This window comes from Bos mutus, chromosome 3 (genome assembly GCF_027580195.1).
Source record: "Bos mutus isolate GX-2022 chromosome 3, NWIPB_WYAK_1.1, whole genome shotgun sequence".
Classification (NCBI taxonomy): domain Eukaryota; kingdom Metazoa; phylum Chordata; class Mammalia; order Artiodactyla; family Bovidae; genus Bos; species Bos mutus.
The window spans coordinates 5,679,036-5,699,832 of NC_091619.1; the positions used below are offsets into that span (position 1 = coordinate 5,679,036).

Genomic DNA, 20,797 nt, shown 5'->3' on the forward strand with positions numbered 1-20,797 from the left:
TGCCGGGAGATAGATCAATAACCTCAGATATGCAGATGACACCACTCTTACGGGAGAAAGTGAAGAGGAACTAAAGAGCATCTTGATGAAAGTGAAAGAGGAGTGTGAAAAAGCTGGCTTAAAACTCAGCATTCAAATAGCTAAGATCATGGCACGCGGTCCCATCACTTCATGGCAAATAGATGGGGAAACAATGGAAACAGTGACAGACTTTATTTTCTTGGGCTCCAAAATCACTGCAGATGGTGATTGCAGCCATGAAATTAAAAGACGCTTGCTCCTTGGAAGAAAAGCTATGCCCAACCTAGACAGCAATTAAAAAGCAGAGACATTGCTTTGCTGACAAAGGTTCGTCTAGTCAAAGCTATGGTTTTTCCAGTAGTCATGTATGAATGTGAGAGTTGGACCATAAAGAAAGCTGAGCACCGAATAATTGATGATTTTGAACTGTGGAGTTGGAGAAGATTCTTGAGAGTCCCTTGGACAGCCCGGAGATCAAACCAGTCCATCCTAAAGGAGATCAGTCCTGAATATTCACTGGAAGGACAGATGCTGAAGCTGAAACTCCAATACTTTGGCCACCTGATGCCAAGAACTGATTCATTGGAAAAGACTCTGATGCTGGGAAAGATTGAAGGCAGGAGGAGAAGGGGCCAACAGAAGACGATATGTTTGGATGGCATCACTGACTCAGTGGACATGAGTTTGAACAAGCTCTGGGAGTTGGTGATGGACAGGCAGGCCTAGCGTGCTGCAGTCCATGAAGTCGCAAAGAGTCAGACACGACTGAGTGACTGAACTGAACTGTTCACTCCGCTCTTGGAAAGCCCAACATCTCTCCATGTGGTGAGATTAACCACAAAACGAGGCTGCCTTTGCACATGGACCCACTCCCCGCCTTAAGTTGGCCGTGGATGCTGCCCATCCTCTTTTATTTCTGTGTAGTTGGCTCTTTGCTTGAGGGATCCATGGTCTTCTTCTGACTATCTTGGTCTTTGACTTTAACTCTTGTCCAGTTTGTCTCATAACTGGAGGGTGAGTGGGTGATAGGAGAGGGTTGATTTGAGAAATGAAGCCATAATGAACAGTAAATGTGTTCATCTTGTTTTTTGGTGATGGTCCCAGTAAAAGCTGTTTTGGAGGGGAAGAGCCTCAGAAAGGCAACCTCTGATGCTCATGATCTGCACTTGAGCTCATTGTCCCTCATTGTCTCCTCTTAGAATGTAATCAGTAGTTAAGGATGACACTAACTGCTGGAGGTGGTGAGGTGCTGCTGATGCTTTTTCTTCCAAAGTTGGAGTGGCTATCTGGAGAGTAGCCTGTGGTTGGATCTGCCTATCCCTACTCCCAAACACTGATAACAAAAGAAAAAATATGTATATGTGTGTGCGCATGCTCATATGTGTATATATATATATATATACACACACACACACATGCACACACATCTATTTTTAATGTCTGTGTGTACGTGTGTTAAGAAGTATTTTTTTATATTAAAAAAGCCAAATCCCTCTCAACTGCCTTTGTTCATTGATAGGAAGGGCAAAACCCTGAGGAAACAATGAAGCTGGTCAGATTCCTTAGCAGACAAAGACGAATTTGATTGACAAGCTAAATGTATGAGTGAAACTGCTGCTGCTGCTGCTACTAAGTCGCTTCAGTCTGACTCTGTGCGACCCCATAGACGGCAGCCCACCAGGCTCCCCCGTCCCTGGGATTCTCCAGGCAAGAACACTGGAGTGGGTTGCCATTTCCTCCTCCAATGCATGAAAGTGAAAAGTGAAAGTGAAGTCACCCAGTCAAGTCCGACTCTTAGCGACCCCATGGACTGCAGACTACCAGGCTCCTCCGTCCATGGGATTTGCCAGGCAAGAGCACTGGAGTGGGGTGCCATTGCCTTCTCCATGAGTGAAGCTGCAAGTGCTCATAAACCAGGTCCCCAGAGAGCTTTTAGTGTCCCTAGCTAGGTCTCCTTCCTCACCCTCCATGTATTTACATGAAACCCTTCCTCAGTCTGTCAGAGCCAGGATGAATTCATTTGTATCTCCTAAGAAGATTACAGCAAAATGTTTCTGACTGCACATGCTTTCCTGTTGACCCATGTCCTGGGGAAAAGAAAGTAAGTTAATGGACAGTAAAATGTGGGTCTGGAGTAGGTTGCTTAGATGGTAAAGAATCTGCCTGCAAAAAGAAGGCAATGGCACCCCACTCTAGTACTCTTGCCTGGAAAACCCCATGGACAGAGGAGCCTGGTGGGCTGCAGTCCGTGGGGTTGTGAAGAATCGGACACAACTGAGCGACTTCACTTTCACTTTTCACTTTCATGCACTGGAGAAGGAAATGGCAGCCCACTCCAGTGTTCTTGCCTGGAGAATCCCAGGGACGAGGGACCCTGGTGGGCTGCCATCTATGGGGTCGCACAGAGTCGGACACGACTGAAGCCACTTAGCAGCAGCAGCAATATGGCAGACCCGGCTTCGATCCCTGGATTGGGAAGATCCCCTGAAGGAGGGGATACCTACCCACTCCAGTATTCTTGCCTGGAGGATTCCATGGACAGAGGAGCCTGGTGGGCTGTAGTCCATGGGGTCGCAAAGAGTCAGACAGTACTGAGTGGCTAACACGTTCACTTTCTGGAACAGGTGAAAGAGCCTCTGCTTTTAATCAAGACTCTACTAAACAGCTGTACTGATCTCTTGCCTCAGCCAGTCTCATTCCTCCTACTTCCAGGTCAGGCTCAACTCTCTGCCAGGAAAGGGCCTGGCTGCATGAGAAAGGCCACACAGGAAGGGGAGAGGGAGCCCAGCCAGGGGTCCATACCACCCTGTGCGGCACCCAGTCGGTGCCCTCTTGACTCAGAGGAGACACTGCTGTCTCTTCCCCAAGTTGGACCCCATCTTGTGCTGTCTCTGTTTCTTGAGCCATCATTTTTTCTGTATTTCCCCTCAATCTGGAGGCTGTTTCTGCTTTGTTCCTTTTTTAGCCTATAAGTAGACTCAGGTTCCACCATCTGAAAAAAAAGATACTTCCACAGCCTGCCTTCCTATCTTGCTCTTTCCCTGCCAGGCTCTTGGGAATGATCGCATTTGCTGTATATATTTCCAAACCCCACTCATTTTTCAGCTCATTATAATTGGGCTTCCTGTGCACTCTATGAACGCTGCCCTTGCTCAGGTCACCAGGGATGTCTTCGTTGCTGTTGTAAGTGTCTGGCTCCTTTCTGTCCTCCTGTCTAGAGCACCCAGCGCCTCGGACCTTTTCCTCCTGGAGCCTTTCTCCTCCCCCAGCTTCCATGGTGGTTTTCTCTTGTTCCTCTTCTGCTCTCCTGGCCTTTTCCTGCTCTATTTTCTTTTTCTGATTCCCCCTGTTCTGCCTTCCATTTAAATGGATACTGTTAAGTAGGATTCTCTCAATGATGTTTGCTCTCATTCTTCTGGCTTCTCTGGGGATCTCACATTTTCCATGGCTTTAGCCACCCTCTGAGTCCCGGAGACTCCTAAGTCTTGCCTGTCTCCTTGATCCCTTGTTTCCAGTTGTCTCGTAGGCAAGTTCGTCTGAGTTCTTTGGTGGCTCCTCAGAGTTGAGCTTCGAGCCACGCTCCGCTTCTTTCTTCCCTGTACCCTCAACTTTTTCCTTGTTCTGAGCCCCTTGCCCCAGTTAGTGTTTAATCCAGCCATCAAGTCACCCAAGTTACAGAACTCAGAATCTTCTCTCCCCACCTCCATTTTCTCACATCCAGAGAAACAAGCCCTGCCACTGCCTTAGTTAGACCTGCAGCTTTTCTTGGCTGGACTCAGGTTGACCAGGCTGGCTGCACAGCCTGTGCACTGCAGGCTATACCCGTCCCCCTCGCCTGTGCTTGGCCCCTGACTTAGCCACACTCCAGTTGCGTGACAGCCCCCGTGTTTGTGGATGACAAAACTAAAACCTGAGGATTGAAAGACTCACCCATTGTCTCAGTTGTAAGCAGCAGAGCAGGGCTTTGAGTCCAGTTCTGACTGGCAAGCCTGGGGGCAGATTCTTCCTCTTCCCACAGACATTCCATGTTGTGGTAATCTCTTTATTGGCCTCCCTTCTGCTCCTATACTCCTCAGTCTGCCCTGCACACCACCAACTACATCATCCCCTGCTCAGACCTCCCTCTGTGCCCTGAACCCTGGAGGTGCAGCTCCACAGCACACCCTGGCCTGACCCTGTGTTCCCCTCTCTTGCCAGCCCTCCAGCATGTCTGTGTCCCGGTGCCTGGGCACACTGCGGTGGTCGTGACCCCATGCCTTTCTCTGCGTTGTTTCCCTCGCAGAGACCCTTCTCCCTCCTCTGATCTGTGATGGTAGCTTCTCTTTGCTCCTTCCTCCAGGTCTGCTGCCCGCAGTGTGAGGTGCCAGGGAGGCCTGCGTGTGTGGACTGCATCAGCAGGCTTCTTCACTGTCAGGAGGGTTGCTGCCTTCCAGGCACACTGTTCTTTCTCTCTCTGGGTTCTTGGGACCTCTCACTGCCCTGCCCTGTTGGCCTTGGGGTGCTGAGGGCCCCCAGGGCTGCTGTATTGTCCTCTGGGGGTTCCCTGCACTCTGCCTTCATCTTTGTAAATCCTCCCTAATAGACTCTCTGCTGCTGCTGCTAAGTCACTTCAGTCGTGTCCGACTCTGTGCGACCCCATAGACCGCAGCCCACTAGGCTCCCCCGTCCCTGGGATTCTCCAGGCAAGAACACTGGAGTGGGTTGCCGTTTCCTTCTCCAGTGCATGAAAGTGAAAAGTGAAAGTGAAGTCGCTCAGTCCCATCCGACTCTTTGCAACCTCTTGGACTGCAGACTACCAGGCTCCTCCATCCATGGGATTTTCCAGGCAAAAGTACTGGAGTGGGGTGCCATTGCCTTCTCCAAGACTCTCTGCAGATAACTCAAAGTATCTGTTTCTTGCCAGGACCTAGACTGATGTGTTCCCCATGCCACCGTCCCTGCCACCCCCCACGTGTTCCTTAAGAAGGCGCTTGGGCAGCAGCTCCTCACCGCTCCCCGCAGCCCCACAGTGGGTAGCTTTCCTGGCTACAGGCTGGCGGCTGCGTTGTCCTCCATGAGCGTGTCCACAACGCTGTGTTCTGCTGTCCTGCACTTGTCTCACCCCATCAGCATACTCTGAGCTCTTCAAGGACAGGCTCTGAAACTGCTCAGTTCTATATCCCAAGAGAGTCTGATATCGGGCAGGAAAAGAGCTGGATACAGAGCAAGATGTATGCTTCTGAGAATAAAAGTTATGCAGAACCACCCAAAGGCACTGGCCCTCAACATCTGCTTTTGGGTGGCAGGAAGACAGACAATAAGAGAACTTCTGGCATACAGCAGACAAGCCAACCAAACCTCGCTGCCTCAGGCCTCCCAACTCACCCCTTTCCCAGACTTATTAAATAAAAACAAAAGACCATTAAAATGTGATTGGAAATTGAAATGAGGTCAAATATGAGTCAGTTCATTTTTTTTAAGGTATGTTAGTGACCTAGAAGTAAAGATACATGGTCCTTTAAAGTTTAAAAGAAAGACAGAAAGAAACTAGATTCTGATGGAGAGGAGGTTGTCCGAGGATAAATCACAGTGATTCAGCGGTTTTCCTGGGGGCGTGTGTGAGAATTAGGGATGTTGACCCCTGGAGTGAACACCCGCCCTGAGCTCCCTGGCTTGTTCTCTTATCCTCAGTTCCTGGGAGGAGGTGCCTTCAGGTGAGCTGTGACTCAGACCTCCTCTGGTGTAGCATCTGGCGTCATCAGGCAAGCAGGTCAGGGCAATCAGCGGAAGAAAAATACTAGGGAAGAGGAGTACCTGGCGATGTCAGCCAGGCCCAGCCTGCCATGCTCCAAGCCCTGGGTAGGGAGATGCTTTCTTTCATTTCCTGTCATGTGTTAGCAAGTGGCCTGAGGGTGAGGGATTAGAGCCGAAGACAGGGGTGTGTTACGGAGTGAGTCCCTGGTCCTTTGAACAGACTAAGAACAGCCTACCTTTGGACAGACTAAGATGTTCTTAGGACATTTGTCATATTCCTGAGTTGGTTTAGTTGAAGAAACTCGGATGTAAGGTGGGCAGTCAGGGACAGCAGAGCAGTCAGGCACCACTCGCTCAAGTGCCCATTGAAAATCTTACCCATGTGAGAATGAATTCCTTTTCCATAAAGAATCTATAAAGACATCCAGGGCTTGGCAAATACCTGGAATAAGGAAATTCACGTTTCCTAGGCAGCATAAAATGTACCACAGCACTGGCTGGAGATAGAGATAAGAATAGTAGTAATAACAGTTTAGTATCAAATGATGTTTGACAGTTATTAATAAACTAAGCAGATGATTCAGACGTGAAGGACTTTAAGATGGCCGGGGTTCAGATTCTGTCTCAGAGACTGCAGCGGGCCAGATTGTGCTCCTCAAAAAGATATATGGAAGTCCTAGTGCCTGGCGTCCATGGACGTGACTTTATTTGGCAGAAGGACTTTGCTGATGTAACCAAGTCAGGATGAAGTCATGGTAGATTACGGCAAGTGCTGAGTCTCACAACTGGTGTTCCTATAAGAGGGGAATTTGGAGACAGAAACATGATGGGGAGATTCAGGGAAGACGGCTGTGGACATGGAGGCAGCAGGTTGAAGCGATGCCACCAAAAGCCCTAGGATGCCAAGAACTGCCAGCCACCCCCGGATGCTGGGACAGAAGCAAGGAATAGACTTTCCAGCAGAGGCTGTCAAAGGACCTGACCTTGCCAACTTGCCATTATGACCTTGCCATAATATGTGTCTTTTGCCTTCCTGAACGCCGAGAGGTTAAATTTCTGTTATTTTAAACCGTCCACTTTGTGATGATTTGTGACAGCAGCCCTCAGAAACTAGTACAGATACCTCCCAGCTCTGGGCCTCCCCAGGGGCTCAGTGGTCAAGAATCTGCCTGCCAAGGCAGGAAATGTCAGAGACACAGGTTCAATCCCTGGGTCGGGAAGATTCCTTGGAGGAGAAAATGGCAACTCACTCTGGTATTCTTGCCTGAAAAAGTCCATGGACAGAGGAGCTTGACAGCCTACAGTCCATAGGGTTGCTGAAGCAACTTAGCCCATGTGCATACACAAGCTGCGTGACCTGATAAAGTTGACTAAGCTGCCTGTTTTCTCATCAGCTGAATGGAGGCTGGTAGTAGTACCTATCTCATAAGGTTGTGAGGATCAAGTGAGTTTTTACATGTAGTGTGATTTGAGCAGTGCCCGGCACTCAAGAGAGAAACATGAGATTAGCAAATATTCTTGTTTATTTCAGTTTAGTAAAGATTTTTTTGATTGCCTACTATGTGCCAAGCGTTGTATATAAATCATTTCATTTGATTCACATAACAATCCTGTGAGACTCTTCTCATACCATTTTGCAGTTGAGAGAACTAAAGCTCAGAGCTCAGAGAAGGGCTGGCAACTCAACTGAGGCTTTGCGGCTCTGTTTTGTCCGTTCTTTTATTCCGTGAAACCAAAGGATCTCAAGGACAACAGGGGAGTGGATCAGGAAGGATGTGAACTTTTGATTATGATTGCTTTTGCATTGGGAAGATTTATGCCTGACCTTTCTCTCCACATACCACTTAAAAGAAGGGCAGTATTCACTGTCTTAGAAGCAAAAGGACAAATTGTTCATGGGGAAAGAAGAGGAGGATACAGCTTTCTAAGGAAGGCTCCCCAAGCACATACCAGTCAAAGCATCACCCTTGTATTTGTGTGGGCTGGTGTTTTCTCTGCTCCCTGGATCTGGGAGGAAAGCTGTGTCTCTGAGCAAGAGCCTTCAGGAAGCCTGAGCATCCTCATAAGTGTAGGAAGGATGGCTGACCCCAGGGAACATGAACATGCCAAATGTGCAGACCTAGATAACACAGAAGCAGAGGAGAGAGAATGGGCAGCCTGTATAAACAGATTTGGTCTTCGAAAGCCAACAGCAGGTGACAGTTATTTTGTAGAAATGACCAGTGTTGCAGAGAAGTTAAAGCCTTGAAGTGTATGAAAGGATTGTTGTGGTTTTGTGAGGGACACTGGCCTGTTTTTTGCCTACTTGTCAAGTAGCAAGCAAGAAGAAATTAACTTATCACAGTGCTTGGCATTTAGAATTGCTATATGGTGGTTTGTGGTTGATTCAAATAAACCAGGAGAGATTTTGTGGGGGCATAAGAAAGCACTTCTAACAGCTGTGGAATTAAAACATAAATTAAATGCTGAGATAGGACGTGAGGGTGCCTTAATTAGACTTTCAAAAGATAAATGTGTATTTGTCTGGCTCTCACTAGGTTTTAAAATTCAATTGATTGCTTACTTCTTATTCTAGGTGCACACTAGAGAGTTGTCATAATAATTTAGACATGTTTATAATGTTATGTCTTGAAGAAACCTTAGAAACCAGCTGTGATCCTTGAATTTCTCCACCTGCAGTTGTGTAGATGGGCCTGTCTCATGAGGTCTCTCGGAGAAGGCAATGGCACCCCACTCCAGTACTCTTGCCTGGAAAATCCCATGGATGGGCAAGTCTGGTAGGCTGCAGTCCATGGGGTCGCTAAGAGTTGGACGAGACTTCACTTTCACTTTCATTTTTCACTTTCATGCATTGGAGAAGGAAATGGCAACCCACTCCAGTGTTCTTGCCTGGAGGACCCCAGGGACGGGGGAGCCTGGTAGGCTGCCGTCTCTGGGGTCGTACAGAGTCGGACACAACTGAAGCGACTTAGCAGCAACAGCAGCAGCAGCATGAGGTCTCTCTTAGCCCGAGGATCCCAAGCTTCTTTCCAGATCACACTGTGTGAGGCAGGTCGGTGAGATATGGTGCAGCTATGGCTGCAGGAGGATCTTGTACAATGTACCCCAACGCCTCAGACAGCCGTGAAGTAAGGAGACCAGTTCCATGAGGGACTGTGGCACCATATCCTGAGTCGATCGCCGTACCTTTATGACAAATAGCAGCCCAGAGAAAGGTAAGTCTAATGGAGCCCAGTACTGAAATCAAGAATGGCTAAATTGAGGGATGAGGAAGAGGAATATTGAGTTAACTGCTGATAAAAGAAAACCAGCCATAAAAAAAAGAAAACCAGCCAACGTGATAAAGGGTCCTGGACATACAATGGGAGAGAAAGATAATCAGACCAAAGCAGCAACAAGAAAAATGATCAAAATGAAAGGCAATTTTATCTAAAGATTAGATTAAAATAAGAGACAAAGGGAAAGGAATGATGACTAGGGACAGAAGTGTGAAGCTGTGTGAATGCTCCAGGACTGGGTAGGAAGAGAGAAAAACACACCAGTGTTCAGACAGCATGCACGGGCTGGGGGGAGGGGGAGGGGTTGCTCATTGCTCTAGGTTTCTTTGGTCTGTTTCTATTAGTAAAGCGTTGGAGTCCTCCCTCCAGACCACTGCCTTTTCTAACATTCTCCCCAGGCCATCTGAAGGTAACACCTTCCTTTGGACGACCCACAGAAATGCCACAGGCTGGACTGTTCAGGGAATCACTACTCCCATGGGCAGAAGCCAAGCTGGGTTTTCCCAGGACCGTGGCTTCATGGCTGTGCCACACTCACTGGTCTCCGTCCTCTGCATTTTCACATCATGCTGCTGCTTCCTCCAGAGGTTTACCTTAAGACTCTGCTGGGTTCAGTCTTCACCATCTACTAGTTACTTGGCAGCTTATCTTTTTAATCCTGGTTTGTTTCCATGTGTCCTTGTGGGATAAGGATGTCCCTGCCTTCCAGGACCTTAAAAGAAAAATCTCTGCTCCATGTTTAAACTGGACAACCCCCAGAGAGTGGTGATATTGGGGAAACTGATGATTTCTCTTTGTTCTTCTATTTGCTGTCTCCAAGGTTATTTCCACAGTTTTAAAGTATCTGTGCAATGAGTTATAGAATGTCTGTCCATCTACCATCTCATCCACTTTCAGAATTTGTCCAGCCCAGAAGTTTACAGCCACTCTGAAAGATGTTTTATTGCTTTCACTTTATGGATTAGGGAAGAAGGCTGAGAGAAGGAAAAGAGTTTGCCTGGGCCCAAGGCAGGTCTCAATCCTCTGTTCTGAGGTCCCATGCTTTCTGCTATGTCAGGTCCCAGCTGGCTAGGTCAGACCTGGCAGGTTTTGAGCAGAAGGCAGCTTGGAGACTTCGCTGTGGAGCTCTGTGTCTGTGGGTCTTAGATAGGGGAGCATGGATGTGGACTCAGGAAATGTTCCAGGTGACTCAAAACCCTTTCCATTCTCTGTGGCCAGTGGGTTGAGAGGTCAGCCAGCAGTCCCCATGGAGATGAGGGGAGATAGGGGCAGGATACTAACGCTGGGCTGGGGGTGGTACATGGCCATGCATTTTAGAGTGTGTAACTTTCAGAGAGAGGAATGATAACAGAATAAGATTATGACCTCAGGAAATAAGAAGTGAGAACTTAAGATTCTAACTGGGTCCATAAAGGTGAGACCGTGAAGAAGAATCACGTGACTACCTACATTTTCATATAATGTCCTTTGAGAAGTATCAAAAGCAGAGCTTAAAGTCAAGTATAAGTGCAGAGGAATTCTGAATGCACTGGGCTCATGGAAAAGGCTGATGATGATATATGTATACCTATGGCTGATTCATGTTGAGATTTGACAGAAAACAACAAAATTCTGTAAAGCAATTATTTTTCAATTAAAAAAATTAGAAAAGAGAATAGCGCATGACAAAGAGAAGTTCTGAAGTTGCTTTGTTCTAACCATGTCTCTTCTTTTTATTGTTTTCCCTCAAGTAGAGAACTATTGGATCTTCAAACTAGAAACGCTAGAACATAGGTGATTTGAAAATGGAAGAATTTCAAAAACCATGATGAAATAGGCAGGTGTCCCTCCCTCCCTCCTTTAAATGTGTCCAGGCCTTGCTCACTTAGGACCTGGGCTCCTAAAGGATGTGAGTACAAGTCATTCTTGGTCACCTTTGCAAAGTCATGAGGAATAGATGAGATATGAGATTACAAGAATAAGACATTTCACTTGTCAGAAAAAAGGAAAATCTGGGTCTAGGAATTACAGATTAGTGAACTTGTCATTGCCCCTGGGCAAAATTCTAGAAGAGATCATTAAGCAGATGATCTGTGAGAGCTTGGAAAAAGAAATAGTGATCACTCTGAGCCAGTCCTCAAAACCAATTACCAGATATGCTTAAGAAATCTGCCTTGAGAGCAGTTGTGCAAATTAGCTTCCAGTGTTGAGGTGATCACAATGTGAATAAGCAGTGAGATGCTATAACTGAAGAAAAAAAAAGATCAGAGAGGCTTTGCTAAAAATTCATTTCTAGGGCATAGAAAGTATCCAGATTCACTCTGTGGTGTTCTCATCCCTTTAGGAATATGCATTTAGTTCTGTAAACTATATTTTGAGTCATTGGTAAATTGGAGTGTATATACAGAAAAGGTTAACAAGGAAGATGGAGATCATATTTACTAAGCAAACAACTCATCATGTGTTAAGGCATTATGCTAAATATTGGAGGGGAGTTAATACTATGAAGAGATCATTAATTCACCTATTTCAGATGAGGAATGAAAGAGTAATGCTGACTGAGTAGTTTGCATAAGGCCAACAGCTAGGAAGTGGCAAAGCTAAGACTTCAACCCAAATCTCTCAACCCAGAGCCTGTGCTCTTTATTACCAGAGCAATAAGTAATCTAGAAAATGGACTGGTCGAGGAACTCTTGAAGAGGAAAAATGAGAAGAATAAATATAAATATGGTGATGGTTTCCAAATGTTCAGATGGTCACCACTTGGAAGAAGGATTAGCTTTGTTCTCTGAGACAGAACTAGGGCATTAGTATGGCAGTATTAACAGCAGTTACCATTTACTAAATATTTGCTATAAGCTGATCTTTCTGTACACATTTAATTTTTAAACCTCATGGATGAGGTATAGTACTATGATTACCCCCACTTCTCAAGTGAAGAGCCATGAGGAAATCAAGATAATGACCAGGATCTCACAGCTATAAGTAGCAGAGCCTGAGGCTATAATCCCTGTCTGTCCTACACAAAGGACAGTGTTTTCAGCCATTTCTCTCTACTGCATTCCTGTTGGTAGATTTCTAATCAGTATAAGGGGAAATTCCCAAGTAATTAGAAGCCCTCAGAAAGGAGGAATGGATACTCTAACAAGAGTGAATTGCCCGTCACTGACAAATGCTGAATGACAGGGGTGCTGGGTTGGACACATCCGATGATTACATAGGTATCTTTCTACTCTGTTTTCCAACTTTTTTTCTATTTTCCTAAGAGAAACACATTTACTTATTGATTAATAGTCAAGGAAGTGGGGGCAGGGGTTGGTGGTGGGTCTTGTGGTTTTTATCAGTTTGGCAACTTGAATTCCAACATGATGATAAACCCCAAGTCCAATTCCTCCAAGATATTGTTTATATTTCAGTTATTTATGGTAAGTTTATGAACATAATCTGCAGAAAATTCTATTGTTTTGGCTTTAAAGAGTATAGTTTCATTACTGAGTGAAAATTACAATTCTATGCATATTTTGAAATAATGCCAAGAAATTATAAGAAATTTGAAGTCAGAATAAATGTAAAAAGATCTTTTGCTTTTGTTTAGCCACTCAGTCATATCCTACTCTTTTGAAACCCTGTGGAGCTCACCAGGCTCCTCTGTCTATGGGATTTCCCAGGCAAGAATACTGAAGTAGGTTATCATTTCCTTCTCCTGGGATTCTTCCCAACTCAGAGATCAAACCCATGTCTCCTGCATTGCAGGTAAATTCTTTACCGCTGAGCTACCGAGGAAACCAGTAAGATCTTCAGTTCAGTTGAGTTCAATTGCTCAGTCGCGTCTGACTCTTGGTGACCCCATGGACTGCAGCATGCCAGGCTTCCCTGTCCGTCACCAACTCTTGGAGCTTACTCAAACTTATGTCAAAAGCGTCACTGATGCCATCCAACCATCTCATCCTCTTTCGTCCCCTTCTCCTCCCGCCTTCAATCTTTCCCAGCATCAGGGTCTTTTCCAGTGAGTCAGTTCATGCTGGGCTGGATGATGCACATGCTGGGCTGGATGATGCACAAGCTGGAGTCAAGATTGCGAGGAGAAATATCAATAACCTCACATATGCAGTTGACAGCATCCTTATGGCAAATGATGGAAAGCAAAGAGGAATCAAAGAGCCTCTTGAGGAAGTTCATGAAAGAGGGATGTGAAAAAGCTGGCTTAAAACTCAACATTCAAAAAACAAAGATCATGGCATTCTGTCCCATCACTTCATGGCAAATAGATGGGGAAACAATGGAAACAGTGACAGACTTTATTTTCTTGGGCTGCAAAATCACTGCAGATGGTGATTGCAGTCATGAAATCAAAAGACCCTTGCTCCTTGGAAGAAAAGCTATGGTAAAACTAGACAGCATATTAAAAAGCAGAGATTTTACTTTGCCAACAAAGGTCCATATGGTCAAAGCTATAGTTTTTCCAGTAGTCATGTATGGATGTGAGAGCTGGACAAAAAAAAAAGCTGAGCACTGAAGAACTGATATCTTCAAACTGTGTTGCTAGAGAAGATTGTTGAGAATCCTTGCACTGCAAGGAGATCCAACCAGTCCATCCTAAAGGAAATCAACCCTGAATATTCATTGGAAGAACTGACGATGGAGCTGAAGCTCCAGTACTTTGGCCACCTGGTGGAAAGCGCCAACTCATTAGGAAAAGAACCCTGATGCTGGGAAAGATTGAAGACAGGAGGAGAAGGGGACGACAGAGGATGATATTGTTGGATGGCATCACCAACTCAATGGACATGAATTTGAGCAAACTCTGGGTGATGGTGAAGGACAGGGAAGCCTGGTGTGCTGTAGTCCATGGGGCTGCAAAGAATTGGATACGACCTAGTGACTGAGCAACAACCATGTCCCACCCACAACACACACATACACACACACACTCGCACAATCACAGTTCTTAAAACCAAAGTATGAAGAAATAGGGCTTCTTGGAGTATATTTTGTAGATTTAGAAATTTGGACCTGAGCCCTTAATTTGTTGATCTGTTAATTTGTGGGTGAATGAGGTCACATGGGAAAACTTCCTGCTTCTTGATTGTATTGGTGGATATTTTTCCAAGCTCTTAACTATTTGGCTTTTTGGTTAGCTAGAGGTTCCAGGCTTTTAATAACTTACACATTAAGTTTCTGATCTCAGATATGACAGAGCTGTCTCCAAAGAGCTCTAGTTCAAAGAGCTTGGCTTCATTCATGCCCAGGCTGTCATCATGTTTGCCAAAAACGTGCTTAGTCTACAAAGGTAGAGTTCATACTAGCTTGCTACCACCTGAGTGCCTTCCATGTCTCTGCGTCTTGTTGGCATGTGCATCTGCCTTCCTGTCTGCTCTGTCCATTTTAATTCTAGTTCTCAGTCCTTAGGTTCCTGTACATGTGCTCAGTCATCTCCGACTCAGTGCGACCCTATGAACTGTAGCCTGCCAAGCTCCCCTGTCCATGGGATTCTTCAGGCAGGAATACTAGAGTGGGTTGCCATTTCCATTGGGGTGTTATGTAATAATAAATGAAAAACTCAAGAATCAGAGGAGCTTTATGTGTGACGCATCTGAACTAACAGGACCTGTTTTCTGGGGGGAAAATGAATAGCCAAGCAGAGTACATTATGGGTGCTTATTAATGACAGCAAGGATGCCTGTCTCCCCTCCTATGCAGATGTTAGGAACCTCTGTGCCAGTCACTGTGCTGGCACCTGAGTACCAAGGTGTGGTCCTTGGTTCCTTCAAGAAGCTTCAGTGTAAACATCATAATGTGAGATATGGGCTATGGTAAAGGTGAGCCCAGGGGTGTCAGCAGCTCAGATTCGGGGGCAATGTGGGCAGGGAAGCCTTCTCTGAAGCAAGTCTTCAAGGATGCCAAAGATGTCACCACAGATGCGGAGGCAGGCAGCTGTATGCAACTAGTCCTGAAGAGCTATGTAGGTCAGGCCTCTGGAGAGGGATGAAAGCAGAAACGTAGGTACTCCATGCTGAGAAGTTTGGGCTTTATCCTGAGGGCAGTAGGAAGCCTTTAGTTTTTAAAGGGAAATACCAGGAAGCAGAATAGAGAGTGGGTTGGCAGTAGGTGAAGTGGGAAGCAGAGAGACCCTAGGTGAGTTGCAAGACTCTAGATGAATAGTAAGGACCTGTGGACCAAGGCAATACTGTGAGACTGAAGAAAAAAACATTTCAGAGATGTGTCAGGAGATGGACTGCAGAGAACCTGGTCATGATGACAGATATGGGAGAACAAAGGAGGAAGGAGTTGAGGGTGTTACCCAGGTCTCTGGCTTGAGTGGACATTGCACCCTTTATCAAGAGGGGGCTCGGCCACTCGCCACAGCTGGAGAAAATCCACATGCAGCAGCAGAGAGCCCGTGCACCGCAACAGAGACCCAGCACAGACAAGAAATAAGTAGAAAAGAGTTTTAAAAAAGAGAATATGAGGGAGGGAGTAAAGCTGAGAAATTCTTTAGTTTGCATGTAACAAATCTTCTGTGTAAGAGTAAAAAGATAAAGCTACATTTTAAGCCATGACGTTAATTTTTAAAAACTGATTCGGGTATAAAAAAGATTTTGTAATCATTGTGTTACTTTAAGTGCATTTTTAAAAGACTTAAGAAAATTTGCTGTGTTAGACTTATGGTTACAGTCTATGCTTAAACATTTGGAAAAATGCAATTGACTGCATAAAAACTGCCTATTTATAGTTGTTAAAAGAGTTTGTAAATATTTGGACGGTTTTGCATTAAGGATTAAGCAAACATTAAATAACATACAAATAATAAAAAGAGAGGGCTTGGGGGAAGGAAGGCCATGCTTGCTTGGGGAATGCAGGGGAGAGGATTAGTTGGGGGAGGTGTGATGAATTTGAAGCTTGAGAGAAGATCAGGAGGGCATGTCTGGGTGGGCCAGGAGCTCATAGGATATGCTGAGATGCAGCTGTTGGCTTGTCCCTTCGGTGTTAGGAGGACACTTTGGCATCATTAGAAGGATCAGTGCTCTGTGGTGTGGGCCCCCTAACGTTAGATTAGCTGTCTTAGAAGCCGTATTAAATAAACATAATAACCTCAATTTCAGTGTTGTTTGAAGTTGGTAGACATGTGAGATGAACTGAAGTGACTTTTAGTGGAATTCAGCAAAGAAAGTTCTCAGGGTGAATTTGGATTTTTTCTTCACACTTCTTGGGGTCCTTTGTCGGAATCTCAGTAAAAAGACTACTTAGAGGCTATATCAGCAAGAAGTAAAAAGGTACTTTACTTGTTATTTGATCTTCCCAATAACACTGCAAGGTGTCACTGTAAAAAGTCCCATTTTATAGATAAGAAGACTGAACCTCTGAAGGTTACATGGCTTTTGTGTGCATGCTAAGTCGCTTCAGTCATGTCCAATTCTTTGTGACCCTGTGAACTGTAGCCTGCCAGACTCCTCTGTCTGTGGCATTCTCCAGGCAAGAATTGGAGTGGGTTGCCATTTCCTTCTCCAGGGGATCTGCCTGACCCAGGAGTCGAACCTGTGTCTCTATGTCTCCTGCATGAGCAGGTGGGTTCTTTACCTCCAGCACCACCTGGGAAACCCTGCTTACCTTATAATAATAAATAGTAAGGGGCAGAGCTGTGACTGTGACTCTAAATTCCATTCTTTTCCTGCTACACAGCACTGAGTTAAACATACCAGGCCTGTGAAATCCTGGGATAGAAAAGTTGTGTTTTCATTGAGAAAAAGATATTTTTTGGAAATGATGTGGTCCCAGGAGGTTGATCTGGAACATGGCTGATTCAAGCTGATATATGGCAGAAACCAACACAATATTTAAAGCAATTCTCTTCCAGTTAAAATTTTTTAAAAAAAGAGCAACACTCTCCTTGGGTCACCCTAGATCAGCTCCTCTGACATACCCCTGAGACTCCCCTCCCCTGCCCCATGCTAACAGCTCTCAGACTCGGCATTTCTGGTGGTACCCCGGCCCAGGTCTATCTGAGAGCCAGCACTTGGGGCCTTGCTTTTGATTCTACCTTTTGCCAGCCTTTTCTCTGCCTCTGCCCCCGCCCCCGCCTCCCACCCATGGCAGCTGGACAGATTCTTGAGTCGAAAGCATCAGGCAGGCAGTCTGCTGCTCCATAACCTCGGATGGCTTCTCATCTCACTTGGAGTACAGCCCCTGACCTTCAGGGCCTCCTGTGCCCTGGCCTTTGACGGATCCCCTGACCCTGTCACTGACCACACTCCCTCGACTTGAGCCACGCTGACCTTCGGGCCACTCCTTGAACTCTGAGAGCACCTTATCAACACCAGTGGGCTTTAAAACTTGTTGTCCCTCTTCCTGCCCTGCTTTTGCCCACGTAGTGCTGTGACAGACGCTCTCACATTAGGTCTCTGCCTCTCTGCGTGGCCTTCCGTTCTGAAATAGCAGCCCCATGCTCTGCCCCTTCTTTTCTTCATTTCTTCATGCCACTCATTTTCTATTTGTTTATTGATATCTCCTGCCTATGAGCTCCATGAATTCCGGGGGCTTTTTTCTGTCCTGTTACTTGTACCTCTGGCTGCTGGGACAGTGCCTGGCCCCCAGTGTGCACTCTGGGGGATTGGCTGACTGATGGAATAAATACATGGATGCCTCGGCCTGATGGAGAGGGATGGAAAGTGGATTAGCTGTCACCAAGGGACCTAGATAATGAAACAGTGCCTTAGTCTCTCCCTATGTGGTTAGCATTGCTGGTTCCCTAAGTCTTTTCATTTGGAGGTATTAGGAAACCTCCCAACATTTCCCTGGATTAGAAGCAGACTTACTGCTCTGATAAGGATGGAAATGATTTTTTCCTGTAACCTACAAGTTACCAGGAAAGATGTACTGCCCAGTGCTAGCGTGGGGTCCACATCCTACCCGTGTCCACCCATCAGCCTCTGGAGGTCACTCACGGAACATCAGTGTTTGTACAGCTTGCGGAAAGTACCTCCTGCATTGTGGCTTTCATCAGAAGGAGGCCTTCTCTAAGAACTTGATTGGAGCTCTGTCTGCAGGGTGTCCTTAAACAGAGGTTTGCTTGTTGGAGATTTGAACCTGAGCCATTTTCAGTGCATTTTTCTGTTGTTCTCCCTGTAGGATCTTCTACGTCTCTCATGATTCCCAAGACTTGAAGATCTTCAGCTATATCGCTCGAGATGGTGCCAGCAATATCTTCAGGTGTAACGTCTTTAAATCCAAGAAGAAGGTAAAGGGGCCGTCATTGGTCATCTCATCCTTTGATGGAAGCAGAGTGTTCCCAACATTTACCTGTCTCCCTGTTGATGGAGAGGCAAGATTTGGAGGTGGCTATTTGAATGCAAGATATAGGGCACCTCTCTCAGTAGTCAGTCATTGCTTGTATACAATGAAATTCTCTTTTAGTTTCAATTTTAGTTTCATTTGAACTTGGTACTTAGTTGTATGCAAACAACTGGAGAGATCTCAGCCACTGGAAAAGTGGTCTGAAACGCAGCAGGCAGACAGCTCCAGGAGTGATGCTCATGTTGGTGTGTGGTAGGAAAGAAGGTTGCCACTCACTGAAGTCACCCTGCATCATAATTCTGTATTCTGATCAGTGACCTCCAAATATGACATGGTGGGATCTAGTTAGACTTTGTGATGTTGGTTGTCCTGGATGGTTATTTTGGTACAGTAACCTTGATGCTTGAGTAAATGCAACTTTTGCAGTTCTGTGGAGACAGGGTTCCTCTCTATCATGCCTCCAGGAGTCTAATGCACAAAACTGGGGTTTGGAAACATGGGCTGTAACCCCTCTTCTCTCCTGGACCCCTGAATTATGTTAGGAGGGTCAGTATCCCCCTTGGGTCTCAGCTTCCCTCTCTATAAAATAAGGAGGGGCATCAAAACAAGCATTTCCTAAAACGTATCCTGTAAAACATTTACCATCCAAAACATTAAATATGTTAACATTTAACATATTAAAACTATTTAATTTAAATGTGCTAGAAAGTCCTATTGCTATTGCTATTGCTAAGTCACTTCAGTCGTGTCCGACTCTGTGCGACCCCATAGACGGCAGCCCACCAGGCTCCCCCGTCCCTGGGATTCTCCAGGCAAGAACACTGGAGTGGGTTGCCATTGCCTTCTCCAATGCATGAAAGTGAAAAGTGAAAGTGAAGTCGCTCAGTCATGTCCGACCCTCAGCGACCCCATGGACTGCAGCCTTCCAGGCTCCTCCATCCATGCGAGTTTCCAGGCAGGAGTACTGGAGTGGGGTGCCATTGCCTTCTCCGGCTAGAAAGTCCTAAGTTAGAGAAATCCCTTTAGCTTTAACCTAGCATTTCTCAAACTGAATTGGCCATGAAATCATATTTTTTCCATGTATATGTGTTAATGTCCTAGGAATTACTTTTCTGTAGTAGAGAATTGGAAAGTACTATTTGTGTCTGTAAGGTCCCTGACAGGTAAAGGTGGAATGGTAAGATTCTTACCACTCTAGACACAAATCAGTGACCCTGACTTTCTATGAGGACTACTTCTGAATTCTCTTCTGCTTGTCCCTTCTTCGATGCCGTGTGACATCTTAATGCGTCTTATGTCCTAAGACATCTTTAATAGATCGGTGGATACTGTGCCAAGTGGGGATAATAAGAATAAAACACGATAGGGTCGGGATTTACTGTAATATTATGTATGTCCCATCTCCCACCCTGGCTCACAAAGAGAATTATACTTTGCTGATTCAGCCTCTTCCTTTAAGGAGATGTGTGCCCTTAACCCACCTATTCTCAGGCTTTTTAATGCAAATGGTGGAATCGAAGGGAAAGAGCCAGAACTGGAAAGGTAGACAGAAGAAAGGGCAGGTTGCCAGATTACACCTTTAGGTAATAGTACAGTTGAGAAGGGGAAAAAATGAAAGTAGGATATGAAAGAACTGATAGAAAGAGGAGGAAGTGTTGCAGGAAGGGGGACCCCTTCCGGGGCTCGAAACTGGGCTCTTGTCTAACACTTAGAAATGAATTGTCTGAGGAGACACATGTGCTGACAAAGCAAGAGACTTTACTGGGAAAGGGTGCCCGGGTGGAGAGCAGTAGGGTAAGGGAACCCAGGAGAACAGCTCTGCAAGAGGCTTGCAGTCTGGGGTTTTATGGTGATGGGATTAGTTTCTGGGTTGTCTTTAGGCAACCATTCTGACTCAGAGTCCTTCCTGGTGGTACACGCCTTATTCAGCCAAGATGGATGCCAGAGCGAAGGATTCTGGGAGGTGGTCGGACAAGTGGTGTCTCCTTTTGACCTTTCCTGAACTCTTCTGGTTGGTGGAGGCTTATTAGTTCCGTGTTCCTTACCAGGACCTCCTGTCGTAAAACAATTCATGCAAATGGTTACTACGGTGCCTGGCCAGGGTGGGCCGTTTCAATCAGTGTGCTTCCCCTACCAGATGGAGAAGGACAGAAAGAAAAGCCAGAGGGACTGGAGATGAGAATTTAGGGGTTGAGAGAGGGAAAAGTACTTGTGTGGTTTTGAGGTGTAATGGATCTCGGAAGGAAGGAAAGGAAATGCAAAGTGTTCCTGAGACTTACAGACCCGATCGTCTGCAGGGTTCCTCAACAGAAACAAAGACTAGGATTCCCTGTCATTCATTTTGAGTGCTCCACTGTACTCTTAGTTTTCTCCAGCGACCGGACTGTGTGGATCTGGGACTTTATATTAAAGTTACAAATACCATATTTTAATTTACAGAGTCCTTTAATGTTTAATCTTACTAGATCCTTCCAAAAACCCACGTGAAGAAGTTA

General features: G+C 45.8%; 1 protein-coding gene across 7 annotated transcripts in view; it reads left to right on the forward strand.

The window, feature by feature from the left end:
- Nucleotides 1-20,797, forward strand: part of LOC102266917 (uncharacterized protein C1orf226 homolog) — a 359,994-nt gene that overhangs the window by 276,044 nt on the left and 63,153 nt on the right. For all 7 annotated transcript variants that reach the window (XM_070366596.1, XM_070366593.1, XM_070366597.1 and 4 more), the window contains one exon: nt 18,138-18,246. In XM_070366596.1, coding sequence (XP_070222697.1) covers nt 18,138-18,246 — 109 coding nt within the window. The remainder of the gene's footprint in view (nt 1-18,137; nt 18,247-20,797) is intronic.